Source organism: Babylonia areolata, chromosome 32 (assembly GCF_041734735.1).
Source record: "Babylonia areolata isolate BAREFJ2019XMU chromosome 32, ASM4173473v1, whole genome shotgun sequence".
Classification (NCBI taxonomy): domain Eukaryota; kingdom Metazoa; phylum Mollusca; class Gastropoda; order Neogastropoda; family Buccinidae; genus Babylonia; species Babylonia areolata.
Window position 1 is genome coordinate 261,657 of NC_134907.1, and position 21,485 is coordinate 283,141.

Consider the following 21,485-nt stretch of genomic DNA (forward strand, 5'->3'; position numbering starts at 1 on the left):
TATCAGCACCCCAGTCCGTGTGTGCTACAACTCGGATGATGTTCAGGGCTTTTTGACAAGACATTTTCAGCTGTTTGATATGGCTGAGGAAGTTCAGCTTCTGATCAAAAACGACCCCTAAAAATTTGGCTTCCTTGACCGCCAGGATGGTGGATTTTCCCAGACGGATTTCAGGGTCTGGATAGAACTGGCGAAAGTTATGAAAATGAATCTTGGAGGACGAAAAAGTGAAACCATTCTCCTCTGCCCAACACTGGATTTTGTCAACACAGAGCTGAAGCCGTCGCTGGATGCTGGCATACATGCTGCCAGTTGCACACAAGGCGAAATCATCCACGAACAGCGAGCTGTCCGATCCCTTCTGAACGGATTGAACGATGTCATTAATTTTGATGCTGAAGAGAGCCGGCGACAGAATGCTCCCTTGCGGAACACCCAGCTCCTGCTCGTGAATGTCAGACAGGGCGGTGCCGACTCTCACCTGGAATTGTCTGTCTTGCAAAAAATTGTGGATGAACTGAGGCAGGTGTCCTCGGAAGCCGAGCTTGTGCAGGTCCGAGAGGATTCCGAATTTCCAGGTGGTATCGTAAGCTTTCTCTAAGTAAAAAAAATATGGCCACCACATGCTGTTTGTTTACAAAGGCATTTCTTACAGTGGTTTCCAGACGAACCAGATGGTCAACGGTAGAGCGATGCTTGCAGAAACCGCACTGTTCTTTCGCCAGAAGGCCGTCGGTCTCTAGTTTCCACATCAGTCTACCGTTGACCATCTTCTCCATCAGTTTGCAGATGCAGCTGGTCAGTGCTATTGGGCGGTAGTTGGAGGGGTTCGAGGGGTCTTTTCCCGGTTTCGGCAGCGGGATTATGAGGGCTTTCCACCAGGAGGGTGGAAAAAAGCCTGTAATCCAGATGTGGTTGTAAACTTTGAGCAGGGTGTCCAGACAGGTTTCGGGAAGATGTTTTAAAAGTTTATAATGGACCTCGTCCATTCCTGGAGAGGAATCCGTGCAGGTCTCAAGGGCAGATTTTATTTCATTCATAGTGAAAGGAAGGTTGTAGCTCTCTGTGTTGTCGGAAGAGAAGTTGCAGGGTGTTTTTTTCTTTCAGGTTTTTGGTTTTGAGAAAACGAGCAGATTTGTTGGCAGATCTAGAATTCAGTTCGATTGTGGAGGCAAGCAAATTGGCAACTGCTTTCTTCTCTGTGACCAGAGCGTCTGAGAGTTTAAGATGGTGAAAAGTTGGGCAGACGTTTTTGCCATTATTTTTTTTTTCAAAACCCTCCACACTTTCTTCTTGGGTGTGTTGGAGGTTAAGGAAGAGCAAAAATCTCTCCATGATTTTCTCTGGCTCTTTTTAAAAACATACCTGGCTTTCGCCCTCAGCTGTTGATGGGTTCGAACGCTATTGGTCTCCAGTCTCCAAAAGACGCGTCGTTGCGCTCTCTTCCGAGACTTACGGGCCTCCCGACATTTCGCGTTGAACCAGGGCGTTCTTGGCACCTGGGGCTTGGAGGTAGACGATGGGACTGCTGCTTTGGCGCAATCTAAAACGATCTGAGTCAGAGTGTTAGCAGGGTCCTTGCTTTGTAAGACTGTTTCTTCCTGCAGCTCCGCTCTTATCTTCGTAGTAAAAATTCCCCAGTCTGCTTTGTCATAATTCAGGCGGTCAGGCAGAGAGTCACCTTCCCCATCTGTGGGGCGGAGGATGACAGGAAAGTGGTCACTCCCGTGCAGATCGTCGTGCACTTTCCACTCATAGTCCAGGACCAACGATGGATCGCAGACCGACAGATCTAAACACGAGAGCTTTCCAGAGGACAGATGAAGGTAAGTGGGAGACTTGTCGTTGAGACAGCACAAGTCCATATCGGAAAGAAGATTTTCCAAGAGAAGACCTCGGGCTGATGCCATCTCACTTCCCCAGAGCGGGGAGTGTCCGTTGAAGTCGCCCAACAGTAAAAACGGTCGTGGGAGCTGGTCGACTAGGTTCATGAGGTCCTGCCTCAGAACACGGACGGCAGGAGGAAGGTACAGAGAGCAGACAGTGATGGTTTTCTCTAGTGTGACTCTGACTGCCACCGCCTGTAAAGGGGTGCTTAAAGGAACTGTACTGTATAAAAGGGACTTGCGTAAAAAAAGAGCGACACCTCCCGTCAATCCCTCTTGCTTCGGTTGAGCTGGTTTAAAAACGGAGTTAAAACCAGAGAGAGATAAAACCTTGCCATCTCTTTGCCGAGTCTCCTGCAGCGCCAGCACTGAAGGTTTCAAAGCATGACAAAGCAACTGAAGTTCCTGTATATTGGCGAAGAACCCCCGGATGTTCCAGTGGATCACTGCCATTAAAAAGGTTAAAAAAAATAAAGCAGCAGCCTATTTCGCTACCCCCTGCTCCACTGCTTGCGGTGGCTCAAGGTCGGCCAAGATCGAGTACCTATTTTTGGAATTGAAATTTTCTGATTCCGACCGAGTCGGAATATCCACCACCTTGGCTCTTCCCGATCCCGCCGAGGCCACAACCCTCCCCTCCTTGAGTTTTGGAGGTACGGGGGGCTTCCGGCCACTTCTGCCAGCCCGAGGGCCAGGCAGATGAGAGGCAGGGCGAGGGGGGCCCTCCGAATCTGAGTCCGAGTCGTCTGTTCCTGGTCTCTTTCTTTTCCCAAGTTTAGGGGGGTGTATTTGTTTGGAATTCATGTTTAAATAATTGTATATTCATCCCTCCCTTTTCCACCCACCATGGGGACAAACTTAGGGGCCAGGGTCAAGGGAACACCAGCTTGACTCCTTCCAGGTTTCAGGAGGGATATACGACCAACAGCCTAGCTCCAACGTGTTCCCCCCCGATCATGCCCAGCTCCCGGGGACAGAGAACCGAGCACTACGGGGGTTATCTTCGTTAGCCTCTAAACTGCCAGTCTTGACCCAGCCCCACGAAGGGGTAGCCGATTGACACACACGGGCCAATGTGTGCCGCCTGTCTTAGGAGAGGTCCGAGCCAAAGGGATGTGTTGAGAGCAGCGTGCTCTCTCAATCCCCAGGATCTCATTCCCCTCCATCACAGGTCGCGCCGCACGGCAAACACGGCGCTCCTGAAGAAGGCCGCAGAGAAAAAAGAATGTGGAAAAGAAGGCTTGATGGGGAGCTGAGGACAGAAAAGAGGCGGTAAAAAGAAGAACAGAGAATAGCGAAAGGGACAGTGGGTCAAGTTTAGTTTGGGCCTCACTCACGACCTGTTCGGCATGGGAAGCCCTATCAGGGGCATCAGTACGAAAACCACCACTTATTCAGCCCTAACAGCTACGATGGCTATGTAGGCTGTCAATTAAGACCTGAGACCAGAGCAGCAAAACCCCCAGAAGCACTGATGCCCCCGCCGACATAGCTCGCTCGATCACTGGCCACTAAACCTCCCGACCACAAGGTAGTGACCCTCCCGGGAGGGGGTCAAGAGAACACCAGCCTGACCCCCTCCAGGTTTCGGGAGGAAATCTAGTATGGGTGTATCTGTAAGTTATACTGCTAGTGATAGTCTGTCACTGCATTTATGTCTGTCTGTCGTCAGCAATCAGATTATTATCCACAGAGAGAGACAGAGAGACAGAGAAAGAGACAGAGTGAGAGAGGAGCGGGAAGACGGTGGCGCGGCGAAAGAGAAGAGAAAGGGAGAGAGGATAGAAGAAAGGGAAAGAGGATAGAAGAAAGGGAGGGAGAAAGGGAAAGAGGATAGAAGAAGTGGACTGAGAAGAGTCAAACAATTTAGTATTGATGTGGATAATCGTGATAGTGCGAGAACAAGATTACGGGGTCAGTTTAAGTCTCTGACCATTTTGCAGATTATATTATGACGGTCAAAAAACAAACAAACAGACAAACAAAAAAGCAACCAAAAAACGCGACAGTAGATCAAGCCTACATGATAATACACAGTGTCACTTGAGCAGTTTGTGTCACCTTCCTTTCCTCCTCTGCTTCCTTCAAGTGTCATGTTACGTCAGTATACTTCATCGATGTCTTTTGTTACGATATGTCTATGCATCTTAACTGTATAATGAATCATAAATGACTTAGAAAAAATAGTATATATCTATTCATTCATTTATCTATTTAGTATATATATTTCTGTATGCATTTATCTAGATGTTTGTTTATTTATTCATTCATTTATTGAATGATTTATCTATTCATTCGTTTTTCTTTGTTTATTCATTTATTTATTTATTCATTCATTCATTCCATTAATTGTTTAAAAGTAGCCAGTATAAAATAAGTCTTTGCATTAAATATTATCAATGTTTTATTTCTTTATTCAAATGTTTGTCATTGCTACGATACTTAGAAAAATCATTTCGCGATCAGCTTCATCACGTGACTTACGTCATTACACATGAAGCAAATGTCATCATGTGGCAATGGACAAGTCACGTGACATCAGCTACACCACGTGACATACATCATGTGATATCGAGTAGAACGTCGCATTCGTTCGCAGTTCAACACAGAGATCAGAAAGATCGTGTCATATTTACCTCAGCGATCCGAGATACTTTTTTGGGTTTTTTGTTGCTGCTAACGATTATGCTTATCTGTGAAGGGCGGTCACCTCACTGAGATAACACTGAACGAACAGGTCAGACTGTCAGTTACCAGTCTTTTTTTCAACTTCTTTCTCTTGGGATTGCTTCCCTTCCGTACAGTAAAATCGGTAACGCCACTGGAAAGTACACAAAAAGAAGTCAACACTGATCAACTGTACACCACGTTGAATTCATTTGACCAAAGGTCAACAGTCAGGGGGTTTAATTAATATGATGATATTGATCCATACTTATATAGCACCTATCCTGGGTCAATGACCAAACTTGAAGTGCTTTACACACATTTACACAACAGGTTGCCAACTTGGAAGAGCTGACTGACAGCTGCCATTGGACGCTCTTCATTCGTTTCCTGTCATTCAATCAGGTTTTAGTCACGCACACACACTCACACAGACATGTAACATTTATGTGTGTATGTATGACGCTTGTTGTTGTTTTTATATTTACCCCGCCATGTTTTCTGGGTTGTGCTTCCTGGGTATGTATGTTCTTGTTTCCATAACCCATTAAATGCTCACATGGAATGCAGAACCTTTAACGTGCGTATTTGAACTTCTGCGTGTATAGACACCCGAAGGGGGTTCAGGCACTAGCATATCTTCACATATGTTGACCAGGGAGATCGGAAAAAAAACCCTTGGCCTTTAACACACCAGGTGTGCTTGCGTGCTGAGAATCTTTGTGATGACTGCAGGACTGAACACTTTGTTTGGTGTAGGACAGTGACAGGAGGCGATGATAAACTTCACGCTATTTATAGTAGTAGTAGTGGTGGTGGTAGTAGTAGTAGTAGTAGTAGCAGCGGTGGTAGTAGTAGTGGTATTAGTAGCAGTAGTAGTGGTAGCAGTAGTTGCATTCTCATCATCATTAATTAATGTTATTGTTATTACTGTGACAGGTGACCATAGTAAACTTTGCACAGTAGTAGTAGTAGTAGTAGTAGTAGTAGTAGTTGTTGTTGTTGATGGAGTCTCCCGTCAGACCGACGGATGAGCAGGCAGGCAGGCTTATCTGTCGGTGTGCGTTCTCATATGGGAGAAGAGGCCGATTCTGGATGCGCAGCACTTCCCACAGGTGTTGCAAAGAAAACGTCTCCAGAAGTTGTGCCCTGCTTCCTTCGCTCACGCTTCTCGTTAATGGCCAGCGTTCTCTTGTTTTCAAACGTCTTTATGCCACTAGAGCACAGCACCCTCCAGCGATAGCGGTCAAGGGCATCAGTTTCCCAGGAAGTGATATCTATGTCACAGGCTTTGAGGTTTGTCTTCAAGGTGTCCTTGAAGCACTTGCAGGGTCTTCCATGTTCACGGTGGCCTTCCATCAGCTGGCCATACAAAAGCATCTTCGGGATCCTGCTGTCTGTCATGGGGACAACGTGTCCTGTCCAGCTTAGCTGGCACTGGATAAGCAGGCTTTCGATGCTGGGCAGGCCGCTCCTCTCTAGGACCTGGAGGTTGGAGACCCTGTCTTGCTACTTTATGCTGAGGATGTGAAGGCGATACGTCGTCCATGTTTCACAGCAGTACAACAAGGTGGTCAACACAACAGCTCTGCAGGTTTTGATTTTGGTGCTGAGCCTGATGCCTTTGTTGTTCCACAGCCTGTTGTTGAGTCTGCCAGAGGCGGAGCTGGCCTTGGCGATGCACAGCATCACTTCAGCATCAAGGGCTCCATTGCTGCTTAGAGTGCTGCCCAGGTGTGTGCAGCAAGCGCACAGTCATCAGCAAAGAGGAACTCTCTCAAAAGTGTCTCAAACATCCTGGACCTAGCGTGGTGTCACTGCAAGTTGAAATGTTTGCCATCTGTGCGAAACTGAATGCAGATGCCCTGGTCACAGTCTTGGAAGGCGTCAATCAGCATGGCAGAGAAGAGAATGGAGAACAGTGTGGGTGCTAGGACGTAGCTCTGCTTCACTCCATTTGCCACAGGGAACGGATCCGACATGTCAGTATTTTCCTGTACTCTTGCCTGCATGCCATCGTGGAATGACGCAATCAGCTGGATTAGGCTCTCTGGGCAGCCAAACTTTAGGAGGATCTTCCACAGACCAACGCGTTTCACTGCTGTCGAAGGCCTTAGTCAGGTCAACAAAGACCATTTGGAGCTCCTTGTTCTGCTCAAGGCACTTCTCTTGCATCTGGCGTACGGCAAACACCATGTCACATGCTCCCCTGCCTGAGCGGAAACCGCACTGTGCTTCAGGGATGACCGTGTTGGAGACATGGTCAACCAGTCTGTTTAGTATGATGCGGGCGAAGATCTTGCCGGCGATGCAGAAGAGAGAGATTCCACAGTGGTTATCGCAGGATGTTTTGTCTCCCTTCCATTTGTAAAATTAATGTGGACAATTGAAGCATCCTTGAAATCTTGGGGGACCTCCCCTCTCTCCCAGATAGACTGGAACAGGGCAGTCAGCTTGTCTGTCAGCACCTCGCCTCCATACTTGTAGATGTCATCCTGGATTCCATCCACTCCTGGTGCTTTTCCTGTCGTTGTCAGCTTCAGGGTCTTCCGGGTCTTGACCTTGGTGGGAGGGGCAGCTAGCGAGTCATTGACTGGTAGCTGTGGGAAAGCTGCAATTACCCCGTCAGATGCAGACGAGTCCCTGTTGAGGAGGGTGTTGAAGTGCTCTCCCACCAGGTGTTCTTCATCTCACGCAGCCTCTTCTGTACGAGTTGCTTGGTTTGCAAGAGCTGGTTCTTCTTCCTCTGGCAGTCTTTATCGGAAATGTGATCCTGATGCCGTATATGCAGTGTGTTCAGGAGCTTGGAGATTCCAGAGTCGTTCTCGTCAAACCAGTCTTTGTGGCTCCTCTGTACAAAGCTGAGTGTATCAGCTGCTGCTGCGTACACAGCATCTCTAAAGGTGCTCCATACCTCTTCTACATCAATCAGTGCAGGAATTTCTTGGAGAGCTGCTTGGATTTGCTGCTGCAGCACGTCCTTGGTGATAGAGAGGCGGTGGATGTTCAGCTTCCAAGGGGGCTTCTGCCTGGCTGGTTGGAGTTTGCATGTAAGTCTGATGTTCATCTTGCTGCGGACCAGGCGATGGTACGACCAACAGACTGCTCCTCTCATGCAGTGTGTAATGGAAACATCACCTCTGTCCCTCTGCCAGACAATCACTTGTCCACTTGTTGGAAGAGGTGTTGGTGATGGTCAGTCCATGCTGCGTGCACAGCGATAGCAAAAGCAGTCCGTTGGAGTTGCACTTGCCAGTGCCGTGCTGTCCTAGGACTTTTGGCCACGAGGAGAAGTCCACGCTGACACAAGCATTGAAATCCCCAGGATGATCAGCCTGTTGTTTCTGTCTACTGCTGAAATGGTGCAGCTGAGCTCCTCATAGAAATCTTCTTTGATGTCATCAGGGTTGGTCATCGTCGGCGCATAGCATTTAATGACCGTGCAAAAATGATCCTCGGACAGCTTCAGACGTTTATCCCACGTGGAAGGCTGTCAAGCTGTCGTGCAAGTATGGTTTGTATAGCAAAGCCCACGCCTGGCGTTCTTGGGGTGCCATCTGGCTTCCCAACACAGTAGAAGGTGTAGCCCCCTCCAACTTCCTCCAGCTGGGTTTCGCTGGCAAACCTGGTTTCGCTCAGGGCTGCTATGTCCACCTGGTAGCGATCAAGCATTCTAGCAATGAGCGCTGTGCGCCTTTCTGGTTTGTTGTCTCTGTCCAAAAGGGTGCGAACATTCCAGGCACCCAGAGTCAGGGCATGACTCTGGTTCTTCTGTTGTTTTCAACCGCTAGTGACGGATGTCCAAGTAGGTGCGGTTTCATACTAGGTACTAGGTGAGGCAGGCTTTGTTTAGGGATCCTTTTATCTCCCCTTCCTCATGTGGGGAGAGCAGTGCTGTCCTTAAAAAGCAGCATCCTCTGCCTGTTCCCGTTACCACTCTTCATCGCCAAAGGGCTTGGGAAAGCTGGGTGTTGAAGGGCTAGCTCATCGTTCCATTAGCCTGCTTGCCTGACCAGCACAGGTGACTTTTTTTCAGTGAAGAGGAGTTGTGCAGTCCCTTCCCCACTCTCTTGCCTACCGACGCTCTGAGTCCCACAGGTGCAGATACTGCCACGTGCAGAAAGGCCTCGGCAGGTGCAGGTTTTTTCTTCAGAGTTCCGTCTCCTAGGAGGAACTAGCAGGCCAAGGAACTACCCCTGCCCTTTGGTCATCCTCTTCCACCTTCGCAGCTGTTGGGAAAGGTTAACGCATCCGCCTGGTCCGTTGTTGGGAGACTTTGCATGCGGCAGGTAGTACTGGGTTGCATGTAATTTTGTTGTTGTTATTGTATTGTTGCATCATCATCATCATCATTGAAATTATTGTTTTTTTGTTTGTTTTTCTTGTTGTTCCTCTTCTTCTTCTCTTCTTCTTCTTATATATTTTTATTACTTTTATTATTGTTATTGTTGTTGTTGTATTGTTGAAAGAAACTGCAGAGAGACGTTTGCAGTGTCTAGAGTTTCTATGTTGCATGCGAACGTTTCAAAACAGACATTTCACTTTTGACGTATGTAGCACTAAGTTTCTGCAGTTTGATTTCTTTCTGTTTCCTGCGTTTTTCTTGCACAATAGTATATGTATAAATGAAAGGGTTCAGAGCTGAGTTAAAGGGCAGCACAAAGACAGCCATTGCCGTGTTGATCTCCCCTGGAACAGGAACGTCCAGCTTTGCCAGGAGTCCACAGACACCAACAGGGAACCAGCACAGAAAGTCTGACATGGCAACCACCAGAAGGCGACGAGCAATGGCGGCCTCTTTGGATCTGGTTTTGTCTTTGATGACGACGTTTTCTTTGCTGTTTGATCCTTGATCTGACATGGTATTGGCCCTCACTGACCAGTAGATCAGAGCCTGGCCTGCAGCAATGCACATGAATATGACCATGTTAAATACAATCATGATGCAAAAGGAATAATAGCGACCAGGAAAGTCAGTTCTAGTAACTGGCAGAGGAATGCAGATGCCAGTCTGGCTGTAGAATTCCCAGTGGGACGTCACAGGGAGTAAAGGGATTGAGGCAAGGATAATCCCTATTCCCCAGCTGACGGCACAGGCAACATGAGCTGATGTTGGTCCGAAACGAACATGACTGAAAGGAAAGCGCATCACCAGAAATCGATCAAGGGTGATGAGGCCAATGAGAATTGATGACACTTCACAAGACAACAGGGAGATGGATCCTGAAACTGTACATACTGTGCTTTTTCTCCAGTAAGATTCATTCCACAGGTAGGTACCAGCATATAAACGGTCTGCTATTCCGATTATCAGCAGGTAATTGCCCATGAAAAAGTCAGACACAGATAGATGAATAACAAACACTGCATAACCTGCTTTCTGTTTTGAGGATAAGGACCAGATACGGTATACAATGCTGCACAGGTTTCCCAACAAGGCAGCTATGATGAAGATCACAATAGCAGCTCGGTAAGAGTTAGATTTCAGCAAATTATCACAAGAGGAGATCTCATCCTCTGGTACAATGCATATTCCCACAAAACTATCAGGTAGCACTGCAGAACAGCAAAGCACGAAGTCATCAGCAAATAACTGATGCAGCTGACCCATTTCTTTCATAAATTCTGGACTGAAATCAGACACAGTGCAACCTTGCAAATCTAAGGTCTTTAGGTTCCGAAACAATCCCCTACCTTGAAGAGATTTCAGCCCACTATGTGAAAAGTCTATACCTTCAATCTGGGGCATCATGTTTGAGAAAGAGTGTAAGTCAGGAAAGTGATATGAAACACGGGAAAGATTCAGAAACAGCAGGGATTCCAATCTGTGTTCCGTACTGGACGTATAAATTCCAGACAATGGATTATTAGACAGATCCAGTTCTTTGAGGTTTGGTAATTGTGAAAGATGATTAAAATTTATATATTGTATTATGTTTCCACTGATATCTAACACATGAAGATTAGGCAGATGCATGGCACTAAGATTTCTCCAACCACACGCTCCAGCTCCAAGATAAATCAGCATGGTCTGATTTGTGATGACATCCAAAGTCAGTCCACTCCCCCTGCCTTGAAGATAACGTAACTTGGGGAAAGCTTCAGGTTTCAAGATAGACAGGCTGGTAAAGGACGATCCATAACAAACACACTGATCAGGACAAGAGTCAGTCAATTCACACATCTGTTCATCATCCTGCTGTGGACACTGAGGCCAACCGTCACAGAGGTAATCTTCGTGTAGACATATCTGTCGGTCCTTCCCACGACATCGGTACAGCCCTTTGCATGTGAATTCATCACACCCAGCTTCATCCCCATGTCCCGGACAGTCCGTCATACCATTACACCTGGTGTAGACAGGCAGACAGTAACCATTCCCAGGGCACCGGAAGTGAGAGTCTGGGCACCGAGTCGTGTTTCCGGGAAGAGCTATCAAAGAGAAACTTCCGGGTCTGTCAAAACTGACGAGTGCTGGTGGGCGTGTCACATTGAAAATGATGTTGAATGATGAATCACAATACAACTCGTCACGTCCGGTCTCGCAGTTGACGAACTGATCACACACTTGTTTGAGACTTACACACTGAAAACGGTATGTGGATACCCAAGAGAAATGTCAGGAATGGAAAAGGAACACTGACATAGTTAATTAGGGTCAGGCATTGAACAAAAACAAGCAAAGATGTCTTCCTTCCTGTCGTGAACACTGGTTTCTTTTCTGTTTAGCTGCCAGTTTGTTTGTTTGTCTATCTGTCTGGCTGTCTGTCTGACTGTTTGTCTGCCATTCTCTCTATCCGTCGTTCTTTGTTATGAACACTCTTCTGTTTCTTCTATTCTTTCTTTTTACACCCACACACCCCCTCACATACACACACACACACATGCACACATATCTGTCTATCTATCTATCTATCTGTATGGAAAGATGGCGTAGCGGTAACACGTCCATCGAGGAAGCAAGAGAATCTGAGCTGGTTCGAAGCATGGCTCAGCCGCTGATATTTTCTCCCCCTCCACTTGAGTGGTGGTGTGGACGCTAGTCATTCAGATGAGACGATAAACCGAGGTCCCGTGTGCAGCATGCACTAAGCGCACGTAAAAGAACCCACGGCAACAAAAGGGTTGTTCCTGGCAAAATTCTGTAGAAAAATCCTCTTCGATAGGAAAAGCAAATAAGACTGGACACAGGAAAAAACCAAAAAATATAGGTGGTGCTCTTAGAGTAGTGACACGCTCTTCCCGCGGAGAACAGCCTGAATTTCACACAGAGAAATCTGTTGTGACAAAAAATACAATATAATACAATACGAGATCTCTCTCTCTCTCTCTCTATATATATATATATATATATATATATATATATATATATATTCATACAAGGACCGAAGAAAGCGAGAGAGACAGAGGCAGACAGATACACAAACCTGTCAAGAGAAAGACAGACAGACAGACAATACCTGTTGCTGACCACAGTCAAAATCACCGCTGGCACAAGGTGGGAAGCGACAAAACGATTCGTCGCTGTTGTCGACACAGTCCTGACGCCAGTCACACACCAGACTGTATGGCACGGAGTCACCAGACACTGCACACCAGAAGTAAGGAGCGCCTTGTGTTGCAGCAGCAGCAGCAGTAACAGCAACAGCTTTGCACATCACAGTGCGTGACGAGTCTAAGCTCTCCGGTTTCTCCAGGCACTGACTGTCAGGGTCACAGGCCAATGCTACGTGTGTCACGTGCCCGGAAGGGCATGTTGCGAGCGGTACAGGTGACGCCACAGCCATGTCAATCTGGGCCTCAATGATGATTTTGTCGTGGCTGGGCTGGCTGTCTGATGATGGTGTGGGCATTTTGCAGATCGTCGATTTTGGATATAACGCCATGTCGTCGTCCTAGAAAATGCAGACAATGGTTATCCATATGTCTTCACACACACGCGCGCACATGTGCGCGCGCACGCACACACACACACACACACTCACGCACATACACAGGCACTCGCATGCAACCACAGACCATAGTTATTTCAGATTTCTTTTTTTCTTTTTTTTTTCTTTTTTTTCCCATTATTCACCTCCCAGTCCCATCTTCCATTTTTTGTATGTATAACAATTTGATAGATGAGAGAAAGAGAGAGAGAGAGGGGGGGGGGGGGGGGGGCGTCAGAAAAACATACAGAGTTTGACTTCCAGAATCAAGCATGGCAGAAGACTGTCTCAGTCTCTATCTTTGTTTCTCTGTCTGACATATATATATCAACACACACACACACACACACACATACACAGAGAGAGAGAGAGGGGGGGGGGGGCACAGTTGTTTATTCTAAAATATTTTGTGATTATTTTGCAGTGACCGAACTTCGTCTACAACAAATGTTCGCCTGGTCTTTGACCTTACATCAATGCAGGTTTTCGCTGTGCACGTGACGCACACACGGGGAGTGGCTAAAACTCAAACTGCAAATTTCGGTTGCTCACTTGTCTTGCTTGAGTGGATCTGGAAAAAAATTCGTGAAGTCAGTTCACACCTTGTCCTTGAAAACCCAATGAAAAGGGGTTCATTTTACCGGGACAAAGCCGAACAGGATTTGGCAGAAAAATGGCCCCTTTATGAGCAGAAGACTGGCTCGCAGCCTTTGGGTTTCTACAGACAGGCCAGAGCCAAAGCGAGGTTGCCCGACGTTTCAAGTTTTCCAAAACACCATCAGCAGGCTGTGGGCAAGATTTCAAGCCACCAGAGATGTTGCCGACCACCCGTGATCAGGCAGACCAAGGGCAACAACAGCAGATCAGGACCGTTACCAGTTGGTAATTGTCATCCATGCGTATATTTTTTTCTTCTTTCTTTTTGAACAATTATATGTGCAGGAATGGTTTCAGCGTTTTAAATTTTAATTCACTAGAAAATAATGTGGAGGAAAAAGAGGGAGGAGAAAATAGCTGAAATTTGTATGTTGAAATGACAAGTAAATGTTATACTTGACGGACCTGTTTCTCAGAGATGACTATTAACTATAATGCGTTTTTTGTTTGGTGCTGGGGTTTAGAAAATCCAAGCAACTGGTCAGAAACCATAAACATGCTATTATTTTTTTTTTTAAAAAGGTGATAACAATAATATCATAAAATGAACACAGGAGTATTTATTGATCATTATGTGTAGCAAATTATACAGTTACATTGCTAATAATAGACTTAAAGAATGGATGATTCAGAATGATATCATTGGAGAACACCAAGCAGGATTTAAAATAAGTTTACTTGCCATACACTCAATATACAGATGCTGAGTTCACAAACATTGACTGGTTATTGATCATTTCTCAGATGACACATAATTTGATTTTGATTATTTGAAAAATACTTACAATTTTCGAAAATGTCATATAAAACTTTGCTTGAAAATGGTACCCTTATAGATAGCTGTACGGTGACAGAGTGAGTTACGAATGCCTGTGGCCAGTGAGGAGGAAAGAGAAATAATATTTGTATATCTAAAATACCTGTATGAATGTGAACATATGTTTTGCACGAGTGTGTTTTGGAGTGTGCCAAGAGCTAAAAACATGGAAAAAGTGTTATCAGGGCTCCATGTTGACCGGCCACGGAGTGGAGGGACCCCTTGTGGAACTGGTGTTCAACAGGAGGTGGTGCCCGAGTGTGCCACGAGTTGTGTGGGGTGGACAATGACATGGCTACTGTGAGTAGACCTAACTGGCTGGCCTAGGACTGAGTTCGATCCTGGGATTGGATCAAGCAATTGTGCACGGAGAGAAATATGACTTGTGACAGTCAAGACAATTTGTTCCTGGGTTTTTAAAACATAATTTGAAAATAACTTCTTTCAAGGTGAAAAGAGTGTGCGTGAGTGGATGAAAAAACACTTTTCATTTTGTTTAAATAATCATAACTGACTCAGGGGAAATTCCTTGTGTCTGTCTCCTCACCCATTTAGAAACATGTGCAGACTGAAAAAACCCAATAAATGACATGATTTGACGAAACACTACCCACCTTGTATTGATATCAATAATGCCATTTTGCAATGCCTGGAATGATGCATTATCATCTATATACCACCAAAAATGTTATCCCATTTTGTTTTCTCTATTCAGCTTATGAAATCAGTACTGCAACTTTTCTGCCAAGGAGAATACCTTCTTCTTTTTTTCTTCTTTCTATTTGATCTCTTTGCGTGCATGCCTGGATTTCACAAAAAGCACCCAAACATGACTGTCACCATAAAATGTTTGTTTATTTGTTTGTTTTGGAAACTGATTTTAAACCCCAAAAATCTGAGTACCCCAGAACACGGAGTCGTGGTGGAAATGCTGGACCCTTCTTTGGGATCATTTGCAGCATGGAATAAGTACGCTCGATTGCACATTTGACGGAATGAAGCGTGGAAATTGTAGACCACTGAGCCACCACCGCCCCACTGCCAGGTGTTGATGTACCTGTGAAGAGCAAGAACATGGCAAAATATAGACCATCACTGTCATGTTGTAGCATTTTATCCACTCAAGCTGACACGACAGGTAGACTCGCACACAATGTTCGCAGTCTGACTTCATTCCAACCCAGGGACAAACAACAGGACAAATGAAAGACAGTCCTTAGTATCACAAAATTCAAAGAAAAATGAATATGTTCACATTTTCCCTCCTGGGATGTTAAATCATTACATCATTCTAGGGAAAAACTATTATCAAAAACTATTGTAAACTTTCCGTATTACACTTTCAGGTTAGACTTCATGAATATGTACATAAATCTTTGCATAATTAATCTTTGTGCATAAAAAACATCTATTTCGTGGCCTTCTTTCAGTTCACCCGAAGATTTATTTCTTTGTGGCCTTCTGATAGGTAGAAGGCGCTCACCACTGTACAGGCCTACTGATTTTGGTCCCAAAACAGGCACTGAGGATCCTGCAACCTGAGAAACCAGTTTTAGTAAACCAACAATTTTTTTTAACAAACTTACACGTACGTTCACCAAGTCGAATTCTAGTATGATCTCAAAAGTAAATATAAAGAAAAATCCGAAATTTGTGAAAATTAAGAAGAAACTATTACAACGAATTTAACATTATCAAATTCGAGGAGAACACTAAATTTATGATCACTTCAACATCGGATTTCCTAAAGCTCGACAGTCCCAAGATCCGGGATTTGCATTCTCTAAGAACATCAAGTGACTCCCGACACTTCAGACACCAAGGTCTATCTATCCACCAGGGCAGCATGAGGCAATCTTTGCAGTGCTGTTTGCTCAGAGTTAAGAAGTTCCTAAGTATGTGGAATTTATCGTGGAGTTGGGAACATTCTTAACGATAAGCAAACTTAGCGCTGCTGAGCTCGCTCATGCAACCCACCCCAGGTCACCTGTGTGACCTGAACTACCGTACGTCCAGAGGGGAATGACAATATTTTGGTGTTCTTCACGATACATCAATTCATGTACTCAGTTTCCCTTCGGCACCTAAACCACGTGCATTGCAAGCCTTTCTCGATAATTCCAGTTCATATCAAACTTCAGTGACATAGCCAAATTGTACAATAAATCTTCCCTTCACAAGAAAAAAACACGCTATCATGACATCAACCCAAAACTTGATGTCATGACCATCGTGTTGGGATGAACAGTAATAGCACCAACAGCAGCACAGTAACAAAGCAAAAACAAAATACAAACGAAACAGGACAAAACATTGTGATTATTCTCTTCCTTCTTCTCCTCAATTTATTGTATTGTATTTTACGTTTGTCACAACATACTTCTCTACCCGGAGAGAGGACATCGTCATTGATTGGACCATTCAACTTTGGAACATGTATGTATTTACACACAACATGAGTCCATGTAACAAAACTCTGTGTGTGTATGTGTGTGTGTGTGTGTGTGTGTGTGTGTGTGTGTATTTGTGTGTGTGTGTGTGTGTGTCTGTGTCTGTGTCTGTGTGTCTGTCTGTCTGTCTATCTGTCTCCCTCTCTGTCTCTCTCTGTGTCTCTCTTGCGGTCATGCATGTCAGCTGTGGTAGTCAGCCAGTGATGCTTGTCCACTGCCTTACAGTAACACACCAATTTATCTTTGTAGTTTATTTCCCCCATCCAATGATACGATGGGAAAAATATTACAGAGTGCACACACACTCCAGCAAAAAACTTACATGTTCTTCATGTAGGTATCTTCTGACGTCTTCATGGTGCTCCAGACACTGTGCATGTCAATCCACCCTTGACATAAAATGTGACCCATGTCTTCAAGGGTTGACACGAGGCTGTCCCACTGCCTGAAGGAATCAAAACTGGCCAGCGTGGCGCCTTGTGTCTCACACTTCTGTTCTGCTTCACGGCGTGTTGCTCGAACCCAGGAAGACTGTTTTATAATAATGAAGCAGCTGCCATCCACTGTAATCTGCAACAAACAGATATAAGAACGAATGATATGAATGATATGGACACTCATATAGCGCGTGCCCTCGTTCGGAGACAAAGCTGTAAGCACTTTACAAACACGGGGTCATTTGCACAACAGGATGCCACCTACCTGGGTAGAGGCGACTGACGGCTGCCATTGGGTGCTCATCATTCGTTTCCCGACGCCCATACGTATTCTCTAACTTTACGAGAAAGCGTGGGATTGCGAGAAAGGGTGGTCGTTCCCCTCCGACGTTTTCTCTCAATTGCGAGAAAGCATAGGGAGGCGGGGGCGCCCCCGCATTGTGTGAGAAAGCGTGGGGAGCGTGAGAAAGTCTTACGGTCTCGGTAAAAATCGTGAGATCCTTCTGCTGAAATGTAAGCGGAGCAGCTTCGACACTAAGAAGGTCATGCTCATGTACGCTGAACAGTGCGATTAAGAGAAGAAAATGACCCACTTGTGAGGCCAGATGTAAAACTTTGGGATCTTCCATGCAAGCTATATAAAGAATTAGTAACAGTAAAAGGGTCAGGTTAGGGGCATAGCCCTTGCTACTGGTACCATGTAACCCAGTACTTCCTGCCGCATGTGAAGTCTCCCAACGACGGATCAGGCGGAGGAGGAAACCTTTCCCAACGGCTGTTAAGGCGGAAGAGGATGACCAAAGGGCAGGGGGAGCTTTTATCCTTGGCTGGAAGTCCTCCTAGGAGATGGAGCTCCGAAGAAAAAACCTGCACCTACCGAGGCCGTCCTACACGTGGCAGTATCTGCACCTGTGGGACTGTGAGCGTTGGTAGGCGAGAGAGTGGGGAAGGGACTGCACAACTCCTCCTCACTAAAAAAAAAAGTCACCTGTGCTGGTCAGGCAACCAGGCTAATGTCGGAACGACGAGCTAGCCCTTCAACACCCAGCTTTCCCAAGCCCTGCAGCGATGGAGAAGTAACGGGGACAGGCAGAGGATGCTGCTTGCAATTCCTAGTCACGACTGCACGCAGGCGGCTGTGGGGTGATGGTCGTCCGCCGTAGACTGGGGCAGATGCGGCGCCCGTATCCTCCCACAGTGTCAGAGCAGCCCTTTTTAGAGACAGCACTGCTCTCCCCACATGGGGATGGGGAGATAAAATGATCCCTAAACAAAACCTGCCTCGTCTAAAACCTAGTAGGAAACCGCACCTACTTGGACATCCAACACAAGCAGTCAAAAACAACAGAAGAAAAGAACCAGGAGTCATGCCCTGACTCTGGGTGCCTGGAATGTTCGCACCCTCTTAGACAGAGAAGACAGACCAGAAAGACGCACAGCACTCATTGCTAGAATGCTTGATTGCTACCAGGTGGACATAGCAGCCCTGAGGAAACCAGGTTTGGCGGCGAAACCCAGCTTGAGAAAGTTGGAGGGGGCTACACCTTCTACTGCACTGGGAAGCCAGATGGCACCCCAAGAACCTCAGGCATGGGCTTTGCCATACAAACCAAACTTGCACGACAGCTTGACAGCCTTCCACGTGGGATAAACGATAGGCTGATGACCCTGCGTCTGAAGCTGTCCAAGGATCAGTTGGCCACAGTCATCAGCTGCTATGCCCCGACGATGACCAACCCTGATGACATCAAAGAAGCTTTCTACGAGGAGCTCAGCCGCACCATTTCAGTGGTAGACAGAAAGGACAGGCTGATCATCCTTGGGGATTTCAATGCCCGCGTCGGTGTGGACTTCTCCTCGTGGCCAAAAGTCCTAGGACAGCATGGCACTGGCAAGTGCAACTCCAACAGACTGCTTTTGCTCTCACTCTGCGCGCAGCATGGACTGACCATCACCAACACCCTCTTCCAACAAGCGGACAAGTACAAGAACACATGGATACACCCCCGCTCCAAGCAGTGGCACATGCTGGACTATGTGATTGTCCAGCAGAGAGACAGAGGTGATGTTTCCATTACACGCTGCATGAGAGGAGCAGTCTGTTGGCTGGACCATCGCCTAGTACGCAGCAAGATGAACATCAGACTTGCACGCAAGCTCCAACCAGCCAGGCAGAAGCCCCCTAGGAAGCTGAACATCCACCGCCTCCCTATCACCAAGGACGTGCTGCAGCAGCAAATCCAAGTAGCTCTCTAAGAAATTCCTGCGTTGACTGATGTAGAAGAGGTATGGAGCACCTTTAGAGATGCTGTGTACACAGCAGCAGCTGACACACTCGGCTTTGTACAGAGGAGCCACAAAGACTGGTTTGACGAGAACGACTCTGGAATCTCCAAGCTCCTGAACACACTGCATATACGGCATCAGGATCACATTTCCGATAAAGACTGCCAGAGGAAGAAGAACCAGTTCTTGCAAACCAAGCAACTCGTACAGAAGAGGCTGCGTGAGATGAACACCTGGTGGGAGAGAAAGTCCGAAGAGCTTCAGTCCGCTGCTGATGCTCACGACATGAAGACCTTCCATGATGGTCTCCGAGCTGTGTTTGGGCCGAGAGTCACAGGATCAACCCCTGTCCGAGTCTTGGACCAGACCACCCTCCTGACAGACAAGAAAGACATCCTTGCCCGCTGGGCAGAGCACTTCAACACCCTCCTCAACAGGGACTCGTCCGTATCTGACGAGGCAGTTGCAGCCCTCCCACAGCTACCAGTCAATGACTCGCTAGCTGCCCCTCCCACCAAGGTCGAGACCCGGAAGACCCTGAAGCTGACAACGACAGGAAAAGCACCAGGAGTTGATGGAATCCAGGATGACATCTACAAGTGTGGAGGCGAGGTGCTGACAGACAAGCTGACTGCCCTGTTCCAGTCTATCTGGGAGAGAGGGGAGGTCCCCCAGGATTTCAAGGATGCTCCAATTGTCCACATTTACAAACGGAAGGGAGACAAAACATCATGCGATAACCACCGTGGAATCTCTCTCCTCTGCATCGCCGGCAAGATCTTTGCGCTCATCATACTGAACAGACTGGTTGACCATGTCTCCAACATAGTCATCCCTGAAGCTCAGGGCGGCTTCCGCTCAGGCAGGGGAACATGTGACATGGTGTTTGCCGTACGCCAGATGCAAGAGAAATGCCGCGAGCAGAACAAGGAGCTCCACATAGTCTTTGTAGACCTGACTATGGCCTTTGACACTGTGAACCGCTGTGGTCCGTGGAAGATCCTCCTAAAGTTCGGCTGCCCAGACAGCCTAATCCAGCTGATTGCGTCTTTCCACGATGGCATGCAGGCGAGAGTACAGGAAAATACTGACATGTCGGATCCGTTCCCTGTGGTAAATGGGGTGAAGCAGGGCTGCGTTCTGGCACCCACACTGTTCTCCATTCTCTTCTCTGCCATGCTGATTGATGCTTTCCAAGACTGTGACCGGGGCATCTACATTAAGTTTCGCACAGGTGGCAAACTTTTCAACTTGCGGCGACTCCATGCCAGGTCCAGGGTGTTTAAGGCACTGTTGAGAGAGTTCCTCTTTGCTGATGACTGCGCGCTTGCTGCACACACCCATGAGGACATGCAGTTTATTATGGACAGGTTCTCAACCTCCTGCAGGTGCTTTGGACTCACCATCAGCATCAGCAAGACCGAGTCCTTGTACCAACCAGCTAGCTCACAGAACGCCAGTGCCTCCCCCCCCACCCGCAATCAAGATCGATAACACAGAGATCAAGTCAGTCGACAAGTTTGTTACCTGGGCAGCACCCTATGCAGCAACGGAGTCCTTGATGCAGAAGTGACGCTGTGCATCGCCAAGGCCAGCTCCGCCTTTGGCAGACTCAACAACAGGCTGTGGAACAACAAAGGCATCAGGCTCAGCACCAAGATGAAAACCTACAGAGCTGTTGTGCTGACCACCTTGTTGTACTGCTGTGAAACATGGACGACGTATCGCCGTCACATTCAACAACTTGAGCAGTTTAACCAGAGATGCCTACGAAAGATCCTCGGCATAAAGTGGCAAGAGAGGGTCTCCAACCTTCAGGTCCTAGAGAGGAGCGGCCTGCCCAGCGTAGAAAGCCTGTTGACCCAGTGCCAGTTACGCTGGACAGGACACGTTGTCCGCATGACAGACAGCAGGATCCCGAAGATGCTTTCGTATGGCCAGCTGAAGAAAGGCCACCGTGAACTTAGAAGACCCTGCAAGCGCTTCAAGGACACCTTGAAGACAAACCTCAAAACCTGTGACATAGACATAGCTTCCTGGGAAACTGATGCCCTTGACCGCTCTTGCTGGAGGATGCTGTGCTCTAGTGGCATAAAGACGTTTGAAAACAAGAGAACGCTGGCCATTACGGAGAAACGTGAGCGAAGGAAGCAGGGCTCAACTTCTGAAGACGTTTCCCCTTGCAACACCTGTTGGAAGTGCTGTGCATCCAGAATCGGCCTCTTCTCCATATGAGGACACACACCAACAGATAAGCCTGCCTGCCTACTCATCCATCGGACCAACGGGAGACCATCATCAACAAAAATATTTTTTTAAATCCACCTTTTCTCTGCCTGCACCGCAATTACTTC

The 21,485-nt window shown here is 46.9% G+C and overlaps 1 protein-coding gene across 1 annotated transcript in view; it reads right to left on the reverse strand.

Annotated features, from left to right (window-relative positions):
* Positions 1 to 12,131: 12,131 nt before the first annotated feature.
* LOC143276396 (uncharacterized) overlaps positions 12,132 to 21,485 on the reverse strand; it is a 28,630-nt gene continuing 19,276 nt past the window's right edge. The window contains exons 7-10 of the mRNA XM_076580883.1: positions 16,731 to 16,978; positions 14,862 to 15,015; positions 12,225 to 12,448; positions 12,132 to 12,141 (exon numbers count right to left, since the gene is read on the reverse strand). Coding sequence (XP_076436998.1) covers positions 12,132 to 12,141; positions 12,225 to 12,448; positions 14,862 to 15,015; positions 16,731 to 16,978 — 636 coding nt within the window. The remainder of the gene's footprint in view (positions 12,142 to 12,224; positions 12,449 to 14,861; positions 15,016 to 16,730; positions 16,979 to 21,485) is intronic.